General features: G+C 36.5%; 1 protein-coding gene across 1 annotated transcript; it reads left to right on the forward strand.

Moving 5' to 3' along the window:
* The first annotated feature begins 7,138 nt into the window (after positions 1–7,138).
* Positions 7,139–9,456, forward strand: LOC143846418 (transcription factor MYB87-like). Its single transcript, XM_077354851.1, has 3 exons — positions 7,139–7,401; positions 8,513–8,642; positions 8,754–9,456. Exons 1-3 carry the CDS (start codon positions 7,266–7,268, stop codon positions 9,322–9,324), a joined length of 837 nt encoding a protein of 278 aa, XP_077210966.1. The 5' UTR covers positions 7,139–7,265; the 3' UTR covers positions 9,325–9,456.
* The last annotated feature ends 2,911 nt before the right edge of the window (positions 9,457–12,367 follow it).

The raw sequence follows: 12,367 nt of genomic DNA on the forward strand, positions 1-12,367 counted from the left end.
TCTCACAGTACACCGATATGACTTGGTCGGATTTTGGATTGTCTTTCTTTAAACCCAAGATTGAGTCGGGTTTTCCAATTTAAAACCCAGCCCTGCCCAATACCCAGGATTTCTAGACCAGACCCATGTTATTTTCAGGTCGGATTGATGCGGGTCGGGTAAAACCGGACCCAAGTTGCAACCCTAGCCAAGATGATTCTTCGCATTGGAGCTGCTTATGAATCATTAACACTCAATCCAGAAAGTTTTAAATAAATATATGAGGTGACGGGGTGTCCTTATTAGAAAAAACAAGAGGGGTGTAAATGACTTTTATTTAGTCGTTATTACCATTTCTTCTTCCCAAAATTACAGAAAAAGTCTCAAGCCAATGGATAAAATGAATTGTTTTATTAAATAATGTAACGTTTTCTAAAAGCAAAGCAGACAAATTCAAATGTAATAATTTCCAAATGTTGAAATTTTCATCGTTCACGATTCTAATGAACAGCAAATGAAAGGGTAAACTGGTAATTTCACTCTAAACCGTTGTCCTCTATTTTCACACCGAAACGGTACATGTCTCCTATTAGGCGTTTCGCAAATTTATTGACGGAATTACCCTTGTTGGTCAAGAAAAAGGATAATTTATAATCTAACGCCGCCCATTGTTTTGATATTCACAACCCTCCAAATATTACTTTTCATGATATAGAAAGGGAAATGATATCAGCAAAACCATGTTTTTATAATTGTACAAACTCATCTTGTTTTTTTCCATTTTAAGTGGTTTGCAAAAGCTTTTTGGGAACAATAATAACCCTTGACTTCTCGTTAAATAATAATATACAAGTTGAGTTAGTGCAAATTATCAAAACATGGTTGTGCTGATATCATTTCCCAGCACTACTATGTTTTAATAATGGTTGTGCTGGTACCTTTTTCTCTTTTGCATCTTTTTGTGCTTTGATATCTGCATTGCTATGTTTCAATAATGGCACTAATTCATCCTGTCTTTTCTATTTTAAATAGCTGTCAAAGGTTATTATCGTACCCAAAAAGTCACAAGGAGCCAATCAAAATAGAAAAGACAACCTGAGTTTGTGCGGTTATTAAAGCAAATGAGGACAAAGATGAAGAAAGCGGCGATTTGAGCTATGTTCGTTGGTTATGATGAACAAAGGAAAGGGTGGAGATGCTTGGATCAATGTACGAAAATGGTCTATATGTCAAGAGATGTGGTGTTCGATGAAGCGTCATCTTGGTGGTCCGTGGAAAACACCGCAATGCCAGATTCAACTGATTTGATTGGTAATTTGAAAGAGAGATTAGATTCGATTGTGCTACTACAGGAAAATCATGGTGAAGCAAATCCTGATTCGATCTCAAGGGTGAAAAGCACGGTTGATCTCTTACAAATGGATGGAGATGTGTTAGAGTCAGAACAGGAGGCGCTACGTCAAAGTTCAACCACAACCCCATAAAATGGCAGTTCGATGAGCAAGAGCTCTAGTCCATGGAAGACTAGAAAAAGTCCGTCGCGTGAAAAAGATGTTCTAGCTTCACCAGAAGAGTTGCGACCATCGCAACTTGAAGATTTTGAAGAGCGTGAGTTTAGTGCGTCTAAGCCACGGAGATCGACACGTATTCCAAAGGCGAATCCGAAGTTCGCAAATTTGGCTTGTTTTTGTAAGGTAGAGGATTCGGTATTTTTTTTTGAAGATACAAAACATGTCAAGGAGTGGTGAATTGATAGATCGCGAAAATTTTCTCAGAAGGAACTTAGCATGGCTTGTGAAGAGTTAACGTTGAAGGGGAGTGCTAGTGTCATCGCTGATTTGTGCACGGTGTTGGAGGGGCCGGGCCGACGGGTTTGAGTAGTTTTGTGAGTTGGTGTTGAGGGAGAGAATTGTGAACGTGTATTTTCACCACCACCGACTCTTGAGAGCCCTTTTAGTAATTTACTTTAGAGGTTTTTTTTAAATTTGGTTTTAAGGAACCGGTAGGGATAGCTATTAGGGAGTTGTGATTATGTTGGACTTCTAGACTTCTAGTAGCATAGGTTGAAAGTCTTGTTATTTATCTAGTTTATTTAGATGATTTCTCTTCATCTAGAATAACTAGAAGGAGTTCGAGAAGCATAGGATAACTAGGTAATTGGAGTTACCTGACGAAACTACTTTTTCTTTATTGTAACTATATATACGAAGTAGACGTGTGAATAGAAGTTGGTTTTTCACGTGTCAGCAGAAACATTGTATCCACGTTCTTTGCGAGTTTTCTTTGTGTGTGTGACTCACATTTATTCGCAAAGCAAATTCCTCTTGTTACTTTAAATTTTTCATTCTCTTTCTTCTTCAAGAATACCAACTTAAAAAAAAAAAAAAAAAAAAAAAACCAAAAAAGGTTTACATGGGGGAAGTGAGATGAGAGACTTGAGAGGGCTCGAGTGAGTAGAGGGTGAGAAGCGGCTGAAAACAGGAAAAAAATAAATCACAATTTGAGTGGAATTTTTCCATGTTTTTCAGCGTTTTCTTACCCTCTCCTCACTCAATCCCCATCAGCTCTCTCCGTCTTCCGCCCTTCCCTTACCTTGGGTAACCTAATATTCCATCGAAAAAAAATTCATAGTTTCCAATCATGTTTGGATTGCAAGAAAAACCTCTGATGCGTGTGATTGTTACAAAAGACAGCAGCAAAAACAAAAAAAAATAAAATCAATGAATATATTGCCGTGGCATTATCATTGATGTAATGACAACACCATTGAAGTGGTGATTCGTGTTGCCATGTTGGTTGTTATTTTGCATTAAAATGATATTGGCACTCCACTGTTTCAATGATGACGTTACTCTATTTTACACAAATTCTACTTTAGCTGTTAAAAGATGTTACAATCCTCCCTGGGGCTGTCCTTTATATGGATAGAAATATGGGATAAGTTGTGAATAGAATTTACCATCCTGCTTGGATAATCTTTGATCAAATAAGCCCTACCACCCACAAACCTATCTCTAAATTCCCAGAAAGATAATACTTCCTCTATTTATCATATATATATATATATAGGGAAGGAACAACGATATTTAGAAGAAGAGAACAAGAAACAATAAAGAAAATGAGTGGGAGAGATACTCTTGACTTATGTTAAAGTATAAAAGATAAATAACGCCTTTCTCCAATAGCTTAAAGCTTTTGGAGTAACTGGTAGTTAACATGGCATAAGAGCCAAAGGTCTCGAGTTCAAACCTCCCGGATAGCAAAAATCCACATGCGATGGTGGGACCACATGTGCCACGTGTTTGCCAAGTGGGCCACACGTGCAGGGGAGTGTTAAAGTATAAAAGATAAATAACACCTTTCTCCAATAGCTTAAGCTTTTCGAGTAACTGGTCCTCTTCGATCAATTTGTTCTTCTCTTCCTTTTTTTTTCTTGATTTATATGTATGCCCCTACGTATAATAGTTGCAGCTTCCTTGAATCTCTTATTTGCTATAAATAATAAGTTTCAGACTTACTAGATTAGTAATTAAATTGTGTACTTACTATAAATGGTAAATTGTGGACTTACTATAAATAGTAAGTTGCGAAATTATGAACAATAGTAAGTTTACTAGGAGATGGAGATCTCTTACGGTATTTTTCTCCCCTTCTTAAGAGAAACTCTTTCCAACAAAATATAAGAAAGACCTCATAGCTCATTATTTTTTTGGTGCTTATCTTATTGTTTACACATGTGAAATATTATCTTGCATGTGGGACCCCGATCTGAGCCCACATACCTTTGAGATCAACCTGGATCAATCTTATCTTGAAAAAACACTTGGGATTGGTTATCCTACTTGTATAGTATACAATATCTGTTAAGGCTATTCTCGATGTTAGGAGGATAGCAAACTATCCTAGGATAGAATAAACTCTGGCCTGCTATCTGCACGAAGAACTGCACCAAACTGCTAATAAAAAAAGTACTTAATATAGGGACCACAATGTCAAAACAAGGATGTGTAGTATCAATTCCCTATTTAAATATTTAGGACTGCTAGCAAAACAAAAGGGGAAAGATATTCCCCCCCTCCCTCTTATGGATGAAATCTGCCTTTTAACGTTATCCGTTAGGTTTTAAAGGCAAAGAAAAACATTAAAAAGGGGGTGAATTTATCCTCAAGCAGTGAACCATTCTCACAGAAACCGTTAAAGGGGGGATTTTATCCGTTTAGGGGGGGGGGGGGGGGATATCATTTCCCAAACAAAAAAAATATGTTTTGAAGGAAAAACGGGGTCAGCCTTCGTTACAAGTGCGCAGGAAGACAATGAAGAGAGCTTGAACCCTCACATCCACCGAAAAAAGTGTGGAAATAACCAAATTGGCGGGCATTTCCACTTTCATCTTTATTAGCCAAATGAAGTTTCATTTTGGAAGTGTTTTCCTCTGTATCTTTCGACGTAAAAATGGACGTAAGATTTGTTTTATGTTGTAAAAATGAACATAAAACAAATTTTACGTCGAAAGAATTAAACTAGGCTTTGTTTGTTTCGACGTAAAATGGTATGTAAAACAAATTTTACACTCATTTTTAAACAAATTTCACACTCATTTTTAAGTGTAAAAATGGGCATTAAAATTGGTTTTTACGCCCATTTTACGTCGAAAGAAATGGAGCCTAAATATTTTAGACAAGTATTATAACGATGTAAATGATATCTGCACCCCTTTAGTTTGATACTGCCACTCCTCTCATTGTTTTACACTTATTTCATAGATTGTTAGAGTTCCCAACAAGCTACCGTCAGCCAATTAGAGCTTTATCAAAACATGGGACCTGCAGGTATCATTTCCCTTTATAGTTTGTTACACAATTTTTTTGGGTGATGATAAATTCGCACCCCCTGTAGAATAATTCGCACCTCTTTAAGGGAGGGTATGGGGACAGACTTTAATGCTTTTTGAACGTTAAAGGAGTGCTACTTAGGCATGCATGAACAACCATGCACCTTTAAAGGGATTTTCCAAGTCGGTTGGGGGGGGGCATGCCCCCATCATTGTATATGTGCCTCCGCACCTGCTAAAGTGGGTTCGAATTTATCATTTCCCTTTTATTTTGCCTACTGTATGTATGTAAACTTGTAAAGCATACGCTTAAACTCGATGTATATGCATATCTAGGGTTGAACTTCAAATAATGCACATGCCATTCAAAAGTGGGATATAATCATTATCGTCCAATCAAGCGCTCTCAGCTGAACCGTTTGCTTTTACTGATCATACAAACTTTGGTCATTTATTGGACAGTTAAGAACTTCCGATTGGTACGATTTTAAACAGTCCAAATTGGTGTGTATAGATCATATTTCATACCCAAGTTTAGGGGTGCAACTCAGGTCGGGCGGGTCAGGTTTTCATTTTGCAGCGTATAATATTGACTAATTTTAAAGATTGTAGAAAAGAAACACAAATCTTCACACTAACAATCTCTAAATATATGTAATCTAGTGTATAAATTTAAAGACACTATATTTTCACATAAAAGACATGATCACTTATTCACTTCAATGAAAATAATTGTAACAATGTATTGGCCAATGATTTGCTATGTTGGTCAAGAGATATTTAAGAAAGTCTCACAGTACACCGATATGACTTGGTCGGATTTCGAATTGTCTTTCTTTAAACCCAGCCTTACCCAAGATTGAGTCGGGTTTTCCAATTTACAACCCAGCCCTACCCAGTACCCAGGATTTCTAAACCAGACCCATGTTGTTTTCAAGTCGGGTCGGGTAAAACCGGACCCAAGTTGCAACCCTACCCAAGATGATTCTTCGCATTGGAGCTCCAATGCTCCTTATGAATCATTAACAATCAATCGAGAAAGTTTTAAATAAATATATGAGGTGACGGTGGTGTCCTTATCAAAAAAAACAAGAGGGGTGTAAATGACTTTTATTTAGTCGTTATTACCATTTCTTCTTCCCAAAATTGCAGAAAAAGTCTCAAGCCAATGGATAAAATGAATTGTTTTATTAAATAATGTAACGTTTTCTAAAAGCAAAGCAGACAAATTCAAATGTAATAATTTCCAAATGTTGAAATTTTCATCGTTCACGATTCTAATGAGCAGCAAATGAAAGGGTAAACTGGTAATTTCACTCTAAACCGTTGTCCTCTAGTTTCACCGAAACGGTTCATGTCTCCTATTAGCCGTTTCGCAAATTTATTGACGGAATTACCCTTGTTGGTCAAGAAAAAGGATAGTTTATAATCTAACGCCGCCCATTGTTTTGATATTCACAACCCTCCAAGTATCACTTTTCATGATATAGAAAGGAAAATGATATCAGCAAAAGTTTTGATAATTGTACAAACTCAACTTGTTTTTTTCCAGTTTAAGTGGTTTGCAAAAGCTTTTTGGGAACAATAATAACCCTCGACTTCTCGTTAATAATAATATACAAGTTGAGTTAGTACAAATTATCAAAACATGGTTGTGCTGATATCATTTCCCAGCACCACTATGTTTTAATAATGGTTGTGCTGGTACCTTTTTCTGTTTTGCATCTTTTTGTGCTTTGATATCTGCACTGCTATGTTTCAATAATGGCACTAACTCATCTTGTCTTTTCTATTTTAAATAGCTGTCAAAGGTTATTATCGTACCCAAAAAGTCACAAGTAGCCAATCAAGATAGAAAAGACAACCTGAGTTTGTGCGGTTATTAGAACTCATGACACTGCCAATATCAGTTACCCTTTCTTGAAGATCTGTTTTGCATCGTTTTTGTTCGTCTCCTTTTTGAAGAGTTCAAATCCTACTTTTTTCTGCTTTCTACCAAGTACTGTACTAGATCAAAAGACGATATCTTCCACGTTTATCTCGAGAAGATGAATCTCAAATCTATATAATGCTAAATATGGTGAGCTTAATAGACAATTTCAGTGAAAAATAACCCCAACTAATTAATGCCATTTGTAGTAAAATTAAAGTAGTTTAAAATTGGTAATTTCTCGAGGACTGGGTTTTCTCCTGATTTTTTCAGATTTTTATCCATTGGTAGTCTCTCTCTCCATGCATCCCACATTGACTGGGTTTTAAGAAAGAAAAAAAAAAACTACTTTAAAAAGGTCCGAGAGAGAGAGAGAGAGAGAGAGAGTCATACAAACTCAACCATTCCAAGCTCTTTAAATAGTGAGCAAAGCCCACTGATTGGGTTCAACTGCAACAAGAGTATAATAATTAAGAGCCTTCTGTTTTCTCTTTGTGAGTTGCCTTTTTTCCATTGATCAATCTCATGGGGAGAGCTCCTTGTTGTGACAAGGCTAAGGTGAAAAGGGGGTCTTGGTCCCCTGAAGAAGACACAGCCCTTAAGAACTATGTAGAGAGATATGGAACTGGTGGAAATTGGATTGCTTTGCCCCACAAAGCAGGTTTTCTATGCATGTTTTGAACACCCATTTCTCAGTTTCTACAGTCTTCAATCCAAATTTCATGAAAAGTGTTTTTTTCCCTATGTTTTAAGGATACCCATTTTTCAATTTCTATGTTTCTTTGTTCTCCTTTAAGAGTTTCGTGGTTCTTGGATTGGAAATATAGGAATTAGATAGATGTAATTGGGAAATGAATTTGAACTCATAGAAAGTACCATTTTTTGTATGTCTTTGATTGAACAATTCTATGGAATCCGTAACTGTTTCTTCTTATTTATGTTTACTTAACAGAAAAATTTGAAGTTTTTCCCACTTTTTTGTTACATTTCGCCTTTACCAACTTCTAATATCTACATTTTTTTTCTTCAAGGACTGCAAAAGTTGGTGTTCTGCGTGTTTCCAATCAAACTCTCCAATACCCATTTCTCAATTTTAACATCTATCACTCAAAGATGCAAGAATACAACCCATGATCCCAAAAATGAGATTTTTCTTCTATTATTGAATAAGTTGTAATACTCATTTTCCAACTTCTTCATAATTTCACTGCAGGAGGCCAAAAAGTACTTTCTTTTTCAATTTCATTTTCCCAAACATATGATCCAAGTTATCAACAAAGCTTCTAACCCCATGTTTCAAATCAGGCTCTGTGTTTTGCAAATTTATAGCCATCCAATACCCTATTTTTGACCATTTTTTGGCCCAAGGTGCAATTAAGCAGATTTTTTCCCCAGTGTCTTCTTATTAATGCAGCCATTTCTTTGTTGCTCCTTTTTCAGACCATCTTATGTTGTTGATCAATTTGTGAAATAGCAACCAACATCCACTACTTATTGGAATTCAATTTTGACCAATTTCTCAAATATCAAATTCCTATTTGTTGGTATTTTCCCACTAGAATACCCAACAAAGCAGGTTTACTCTGTTTCTAGCTGAGCCCTAAACTAAACTTCCATTTCTTAATTTCTGCATTTTCCAATAATGTAATTTTCTTGTCTTCAATACAGTTCTCAAATGCCCAATTCCCATTTTCTCAGTTCTTGGCAGTGTCTTTCTCCCAATTCTCCCTTTTTCCTCTCCCATTTAACCCAATGTAATTTTTCTGTTTCAGGCCTCAAACGCTGCGGGAAGAGCTGCCGCTTGAGATGGCTTAATTATCTCAGACCAAACATCAAACATGGTGGATTTACAGAGGAAGAAGATAATATCATATATACTCTTTACTCAAAATTGGGGAGCAGGTGAATTAAATTGAAGAATTGTTTTTTTTTTTTTAAATGGCAAAATTGAAGAATTGTTTTTACTGTCATTTTCTTCATTTTACTGATTTTATTTTTGGGTTTTTGTTTTAGGTGGTCTGTTATAGCTTCTCAACTCCCAGGAAGAACAGATAATGATGTGAAGAATTACTGGAACACCAAATTGAAGAAGAAATTATTGCCACCAAATGCAGATTCCAAAAATAATTATCATATTCAGCTCAGCTCTTCACCTTCCCCTGCTTCAATTGAACAAAGCAAAAGCTCTGTTTATGATTTTTCGGTGTCTCTCAACCAAGAATCCAACATATTTCCAACAATTGAAATGGGTTTCCAAAATAATTCACACTCTCAGAGATTTCTTTCTGAACCCATTTCATTTCCTCCCCCAAAGGTCATCGAAATTTCCGATTTTAGCCCAAGTGAAAACAGTTACTCTGTTTCTTCCTCTGTTCCTATGGAAAACAACTACATTTCATGGGCTGGTAATGGAGGTGGTGAATTTGAGGGATTTTTGATGGATTTCAGTTATGGGTCTTCATGTGATCTACTCAATGGTTATGGCTTTCAGGAGAGAATGGGGGAAACTGCTCCAAATATGGTTAATTTTCCATGTACTGACTTGTTTTATAGTGCTGAGAATTATCAAAGTATTACATACTAAGCAGAGAATATTAAACAAAAAAGAGGGAATGGTAGTCTTCTTTAGGTGTTTTAGAAGCTTTCTGGTGTGTGTAGAGAGTGACATTTTTATGTAAACAAATGGATTTTACAAGGAAGAAGTAGATTTTATATATACGGGTCTGTTTTTGTCATAGTAATCTTCATGGGATTTGTGTGTGATTTTGTTTATTTTATTTTCTAGTATATTTTTTGTGTGTGTATAGATTGAAATCTTAGGCCATGTTTGGATTGCAAGAAAAACATTTCTGATGGAAATTTTTTTCTTGGAAAACTTTTTCTTTTCACAATTTAGAGGGATATCATCATAAATTAAAGTTCCCTCTAAATAAAAATTGAATGGGGTTGGTCAAGTTATCTTTATTGGTGTGTAAAAAAAATTGGAAAATTTTGAAATATTTTTCCTTTCCAAACTTTTCCAGGAAATTCTTGCAAGGCCTTAATGTAAATAAATGGATTTTACAATGAAGTAGATTTCAGATGCTGATCTGTTTTTGTCAGAGGAATATTCATGGGATTTGTCTGTGTTGAAGTTTCCATGAGTGTGGCTACAATCAGCAAGGTTCTTTCTTTCTGACTGCTCAGAGATCACAAAATATTCATGGGATGGCCAATTCAAAGCTGAAGAAATCATATTCATCACACAAGAGCAATAGTGATTCTTCTTTTATTACTTTTTATTTATTATTTAATTTTACAACTTGTCCTCAGCTTGAAGTGTGAATGTGTCATTGCACTAGGTTTCTTAGAAACTTCACACTGTTTCATTTCCATGAGAAATAACAAGTTCTTCTAGATATCATTTAAAACTTACTACATGCACACACAATTTTCTTCTCTTTTGACAGGTAAGAAAAGTTGAACTGACCCCATTGTTCTTCCCTCTTGAGTTAGTTTCTTGGCCGTTTATACATCGAAATTCAGTGTGTACATCGTCTCTACCGTCGGATCAAACCGTCGAAAATGATAGCTCACCTTTTAGAGGGCCCTACCCTAAAAGATTAGACCAATCATAGATTCTTTCAGATTAATTTCTTGCAATTGGATCTCTTCATGTTAAAAGAAAATTAGTATTAAGATCCGATGCGACCCACTCTAATCAATTTATTTCAATTTTCAATATTGTAAGGAAATTCAAGTCCACCATCGTCGATTGTTAATAGGGTTTTCGATTCGGTTTGATTATCAAATTAGGGTTTGAAGAGTAGGGATTGGAGATCACAAGGATCATGGTTTCACTAAAAAATATTATTTTCCAAAATTTCTCTAGAGAAGATGATCCTAGCCCACTAAATTAATTGCCACAAAAATAGATGGCTTACAGAAGTTCGAGCTTTACGCCATAAAATTAGCATTACTGTATTTGATTTATATTTTATTTTACTGTGTTGAATGGATTGACAGAAAAACAAAAAAAAATTACTGTGAAAAAATTTACCATATAAAAGTTTTACTCAAAAAATTTTACGACAATTTTACTTCGATTGAATGGAAATAAAATTGATTGCTAATATATAAACAGGTTTGCAAACATGCTCGAGCTATTAAAAAAGTGTGGTTTGTTATCCCTTTCATCTGAACCGTACACATGACATGTGGTTAGTTATCTCTTTCATCTGGACCGTAAACATGGAATGTGCATATGGTGATTTTGATCATAGATTTGGTGGGCCCAAAATCAGGGAGACTAGACTATCAATGTAATCTATTTCGTGGTCTGCAAATAGATGGCTACGAAAAGGTTGAGTAAAAAATGAGTGGTGTTTTGCATTGTATAGGAAAAATCTGTACCGATCGGATGGTTAGGATTGCCCGGATTGCCCGATCAATTAAATTTTAGCTCTATCCTAATCGTGGCCTACAAGATCAATGTGTTCGATCATCAATCGCGGGCCATGGAGCATCCATTTGGCATTTTCCTTCCAACAAAGGGCCAAATGTGCCTAGCTTTCTTTATTTCCACACTAGCAAACCCATTTTATATCATAAAAAATAATTCATGTTAAGCATGAAAATAAAAAACATTGAGCATGAGATAAAAATCCATCATCTCTACATTGAGAAAACCTTTTTCATCTATCATTCTTACATGTACAGTGATCGTGTCCATGAACATTGTTGGTCATCACAAGTCTGGCCTAATTCCCTTAGCCCTACGATCTTCGGATGACCTAGACTGTTGATTCATTGTTGTTTTTTAGTTTGTCTTGGTTGTCAATTTCACATGTGTGGATGTGTGTGTTCGCTCTGTGAGCACATTCATTATTGGCCATAGGCTTTGTTTCATTGCGACACTAAATGAGCACAAAACAAATTTTATGCCCATTTTTTTAGTGGAAACATGATCGTAAATTTCGATCTAGGCCCATCTTACATCTTACATCGGAGCCTAACGTAAAATTCCCAAAAAATTCCACTTACTAAAGTTTATCAAAAACGAAAGGGAAATGATAAATGGGTCATTACTTGGGACACCCAGCTAAAGTGTATCTATGACTGCAAAGGGGCTGATGTACTTTACATTTGAAGGAATGATGATTGCCACATACAATGAAGCTTGAGTGTATCTATGACTATAGTTGGTCTACATGACTTTAATAGTTTGTCCCAAGTTTGTCTACACGTCTTCGTGTCTACATCAAGGTGGCAATTGGGCCGTGCCGGTCCGACCTGGCCAACATGGCACGGCATGAATTGCTACAGTGCGTGGGCCGTGCCGGGCTGTGGGTTTAGGCACGCGGCACGAAACAGCACGGCACGACAAGCAGCCCGGCATGACAAAATCAGTTAAAAAGTAAGCCTATGTGGTTGTTTTCCCGGGCCGGCACGACACAGGCCGCGGACTGTGGGCCGTGCCGTGCCTAACCTTATTCGTGCCAGCACGGCATGGCCCGTGGCCAAATCGTGCCGTGCCGGCCCGCGGGCCACGTTGGGCCGAGAAATATCGTGCCGGCATGGCACGACACGGCCCATTTGCCACCTTGATGTCTACATGACTTTAAGAATATATTCTACCCACGTTACCT

The sequence above is a fragment of the Tasmannia lanceolata genome, unplaced genomic scaffold, assembly GCF_043159265.1.
Source record: "Tasmannia lanceolata isolate RefF3 unplaced genomic scaffold, GAP_Taslan_0.1 ptg000015l, whole genome shotgun sequence".
Taxonomy (NCBI): Eukaryota; Viridiplantae; Streptophyta; class Magnoliopsida; order Canellales; family Winteraceae; genus Tasmannia; species Tasmannia lanceolata.